This window comes from Emiliania huxleyi (assembly GCF_000372725.1).
Source record: "Emiliania huxleyi CCMP1516 unplaced genomic scaffold EMIHUscaffold_90, whole genome shotgun sequence".
NCBI classification, from domain to species: Eukaryota; Haptophyta; order Isochrysidales; family Noelaerhabdaceae; genus Emiliania; species Emiliania huxleyi.
The window spans coordinates 485,520-490,001 of record NW_005195300.1 but is presented as its reverse complement, the minus strand read 5'-3'; the positions used below and the strand labels follow the sequence as shown (position 1 = coordinate 490,001).

The window sequence follows — 4,482 nt, the reverse complement described above, 5'->3', positions numbered from 1 at the left end:
CCGCGGCCTCCGCCTTGCCTCGTGACTTGGTCGAGCGCATGGCGCGCTGCAGCTTGCGCTTCTTCTTGTTGACGCAGCGGCCGGGGCGAGACTCGTGCGAGCCGTCCTTGCCGCCGAGCTGCTCGCGCAGCTTGGAGACGGCGCCGCGCGCCTCCTGAAGCTCCTCCTCCTCCGAGTCCTCCCCGTCGCGCGGCGCGTCGTGCGCGCCGAGCAGAAAGTGCAGCGCCGCGATCCGCAGCTTTGGGTGGGGGCAGAAGAGGGCGGAGGCGATGACGTTGACGGTCTTGGCGTCGCGCCAGACCTGCCTGCGGTACAGCTCGATCATCGCGCGCAGCGCGTACTTTGCGCCCACCGAGCTCGGCTCCTGCAGGATGTGGATGACGTGGTTCTGCAGCGCGCGGTTGAGCGGCTGGTCGCGCGCCTTGCGGTTGGCGGTCTTGATGTCGGTCACGACGTAGGCGTACAGCCGCGCGCGCAGCGTCTTGTCGCGGCAGCGGAACAGCCGGAAGCACCGCTGCAGCAGCGCGAGCGGCGGGACCATCCCGCGGTTCCGCAGCAGGACGAGCGCCTGCAGCAGCGCGCGCCGCACGGCGGGCTCGAGGACGTCGTGGCGCTCCTCGAGGAGGCGGCCGAGCCCCTCGGGCAGGTCGGCCATCAGCGACGGAAAGCACGCCGCGATGTGCGAGACGAAGCTCAGCAGCGGCAGAAAGTCGGCCGGGCTGCTCCCCGGCTGCTGCTCGACGAGCGCGAGCAGCGACTGGAAGTGGCGCAGCCGCCGGCCGACCTCCTCGGTGTAGCCATCCGGGTCGCGCCGGACAAGGTTCTGCAGCGTGGCCAGCGAGGGCGCGGCGGCCATGGAGCCAGGGGCCAGGGGCAAAAGCTGCCAGCACGTGCCCCGCACGCACTTCAGTGGCGGCGCGGGTCCCATTTCTTTTTGTGATAGTACTAGCACTTTCTTGTTCGGACCTGTGTCGAGCCTGTCTGCTGTGAGAGAGAGTTCTTTTGTTTAAATTCTTTTTGTGAGCCGGTGTGTGTGTGCTAGTCCGCGCCAGTCCGCGCCCTTGTCGTGCCAGTGTGCTGTGAGAGAGGCTTGTATTTTAAGGTGGCAGTCCGGGTTTTGCGAGACGGGTGTCGTCTCGCAAGATGGCATCACGCTCGCACCTGCCGACCGCCGCCACGGCGGCGAGACGCCTTCTCCGCCACCGCGGCGCCGGCCACAGGCCAGCGCTAGGCAGCTGCCGGCCACACTGGGCCGGATTTGCCGGTAACCGTCGCCGCACACTCCTACGTCCACGCCGCTGTGACGTCTGGCGACGAGGCGCCGGCCGCCAAGCTTCATCGCCAACGTGGTCGCTCGCTGGTCCTCTCGGCTCGGCCACGCGTCGGCCCAGCTCACACGAGCTCCAGACAGCCACCAGTCGCCACGCGCAAAGCGTACGGGTCGCCGGCTCCCTGTTGTGCTCTCACGCTGGCCGGCGTAAAACTGTGCTGGCAGTTGTCAAGCCGTACCCGTCGCGTTTCAAAAGGGAGCCCTCAATCGACGCGTCTACACGCACCGTGCCACCGCTCTCCACAACTGCTACCGTGGACATCAAGCTCCTCGACTCGATCTGCGGCTACGACGGCGCTCTAGCTGCTGGCTCTCGCGGGTGTCTGGCGACCCGCTCAGGCTTGCGAAACGGCCGGCCGCGGCGACGTGTTTCGAGCTCGCTGGCCTTCTCCGCGCGGCTGGGCCCGCCCCTAGTCGGGGCAGACCCGCCCAGTCACTGGGCAGCGCGTGCGCCGTCATCCTGGACGACGGTGTGCCGATGCATCCGGGAGGCTCCGCGGGGCTGCTCTAGCAGCCTCGGGAGGGTCGAAAATCGAAGCCGAAGCGGCGGACCACGGAAGCTCCACGGACGGTGAGGCGGGCTGTGGTTGGCCCCCTCTGACCGGGTGAGGGAGTGGCGCCCCGGGAGTGCCGCTCCGGCGACGTCTGTGGCCTCCACGGTACCGTGACCGCGCCGGCCTCGCTCGGGAGGCTCTTTCGGAGCCGTCGGCCTCCGAAACCGTCGCGTTGCTGCGCCTGGACGGCTTCGATGCTCGCCAAACCCGTCGGCACCGTTCATATACACATGAATTGTGAACGAACGCGCATTTTTCTGATACTTTACTCGCATGTGCCGAAATGTTAGTTTCGATCTAGTCCTCACGGACACAAAACAGAGGCCTCCTAGCACGGAGAAGCGACTAAGAGTCGCCGACGTGCGAGTAAAGTGTCAGAAAAATACGCCCGGAATCACAATTGATCCCGTCGACAAGGCGCCCCAATCGCGGAGGTCTGGCGCGGGCGTGGAGGCGAGCATCGACGCCTCGACGGTTGCTCTTCAGAGGCCGAAAACAGGCGCCTGAAAAAGGAGAGAACGCGAGACTGATCACGCGCGCGGAAAAGCCCGAGGGGCGAATCTAAAGTGCCGAGGCGCTTGCTAATCACCCCAGCTAGGGCCACGGAGGCGCTCGCGGCAGGTCTCCGCGCGCGCGCTGGCCGGTGGCAGCTGATCTCGGGCGGCGGGCGGCGGGAATGGGCTCGGGCGGCACCTTTTGCCCTCAAAAGTCGTTCGAGAGTACCGGGTCGCGGCGGGAACGCGCCCATCCGCTCGATGGGTGTCAGGAGTCGATCGCCTGCGCCACGAGCGAGCACGGGAGTCGTCGCGATGGGAGTCGTAGCGGCGTGGCGCTGGGCTTCGAGAGAGCGACGTGGGCGCGGCGGCGCGGGCGGCCGGTGGGGCGCGTGAGGTCCGCACCTTCGCGACGGGCAGGCTCGATACGGCCGCTGGCCGGGGCGGCCGCTCGACCGGCCGCCGCGGTCGTTCCGGCGGCGGCGTCGGCGTCGGCGTCGCGAGCGAACTGGCTCGCATTCGACGAGCGACCCTCTTCACAGAACCCGGACTGCCACTTAAGAATTCTTTTCTGGCACACCTGTGTTAGTGCCAGTGCGCGCCAGTCCCGTGCCCAGTGTTGTGCGAGGGAGCTTTGTTGTAAAATTCTTTTCTGGTCTCGAGGTTGGATATCCTTTGGCCGCGTTGGGTGTGCAGTGAGGATTGTATTTTAAGAAGTTTTTTAAGACCTTTTAAGAAATGAGGAGGTTTGGGGGCTTAAATTGCTATCGCTGAAACGGATGAGATGAGACTCTATCCTTTTCCTCCAAGCCGGTTCCGGAACCGCTCTGAGCGCGTGGGCCTGCCGACACCAAGTAGCTCTTCAAGTTCCGGGGACCAGCTTTGATTCCGAATCCCGTCAGAGATCGTCTGAAAGAACGGTTTGATCACCTGTTCCCAGCCGCCATCCCGGGGACTATCGTAGAATGCGTCACCTTCCGCATCGCTCGCGGGCAGCAAGCTGCTCATAACCAGATCACCCATGCGACCCTCCTGCCGTTGAACGAAGTACATCTTGGTTGTCCCCCGCTCATGGTGAATGTAATGCTCTCTGGGCCGGAACCTGGTCGCGTAGAACTCGACCAGGTCGAGCAGCAGTTGTGCCCTTGCGTTCTCTCCGGAATAGGCCTTCCGCGGCCATACCCTGCTATCAAGCAGAAAGCATAGCACCAAGACCTCTATGTGAAACGAGCGCAGGTCGATCGAGGCGGCGAGGGCCGGCAGGACACACACGTGCAGCGCGGCCTTCAAAAAGCGGACCAGCGGTCCCCATCGCCGCATTGGCGTGCAAATGCACTGCGTCTCTCGCATAGTTGTGATGACGTTAACCATTCCAAGACCGTGGTGACAGTCACGGCGTCGGCTGTCGTGAGCCGTCACGTCCACGTGAAGGTTGGTAGTCAGACTGAACTTTAGCGTAGGGACGCGCGCAGTCAGCTTCTCGTCGTTGATGATGACTTGCCTGATGCCGAGTTGTTGCAAGAGCTCCGCTTCCTTGTTGAACACGAGGTTCCGGAACCGCTGCAGTGTCTCCCGTTCCTCCGAGCTGCCCACGACGACGACGTCAATGTCAGACCACTCTGTGTCCGTGCCCTTTTTTCGGGCGCCGTACTCGAGGAGCTCGAATCCTGGAAGGGATTCTTGGACGAGCATCGTCAGCCATAGCAGCGCCTGTTTGTAGATCTGAGTTTGGCGGGCGCAGCTGTCGCTTGGTGAGGGTGTGCGACCCACAAAGTCGAGTTGTTTTGTCATGGTCGATAGCGCCTCCTCGTCGACCTCGTCGATAGTGGCAGATGGCAGAGGAGAAGCTAGCGATGGAGGGAGGGACAAACGAGCGCTCGCCATTGCTTCTCTTGGGCCTGTGCTCGAGGACTCTTCACAGACAGCTGTGAAACAGATTGAGAAGAAAATACCTTTGCTGGCCCTGCGTGTGTGTGTGTGTGCCCTGCGCGCTGGTATATGAGAGGTTGAGGTGCGAGCCCTGGAGGCCCCGGTTCACACAAAAGCACAACCCCGGGCCTGTTCACGCAAAAACACAACCCGAACTCTAAGCAAGGAGTCTCAG

General features: G+C 63.7%; 2 protein-coding genes across 2 annotated transcripts; both read right to left on the bottom strand.

Moving 5' to 3' along the window:
• Positions 1-26: 26 nt before the first annotated feature.
• EMIHUDRAFT_220363 (hypothetical protein) lies at positions 27-856 on the bottom strand (the record flags this gene model as incomplete). The annotated part of the gene is made up of 1 exon (XM_005757588.1): positions 27-856. A coding segment is annotated over one exon (830 nt), but the record flags the coding sequence as incomplete, so codon positions are not given.
• Positions 857-2,963: 2,107 nt separating this feature from the next.
• EMIHUDRAFT_220361 (hypothetical protein) lies at positions 2,964-4,262 on the bottom strand (the record flags this gene model as incomplete). The annotated part of the gene is made up of 3 exons (XM_005757587.1): positions 2,964-3,051; positions 3,202-3,662; positions 3,804-4,262. 3 exons carry the CDS (start codon positions 4,260-4,262, stop codon positions 2,964-2,966), a joined length of 1,008 nt encoding a protein of 335 aa, XP_005757644.1.
• Between the last annotated feature and the right edge of the window lie 220 nt (positions 4,263-4,482).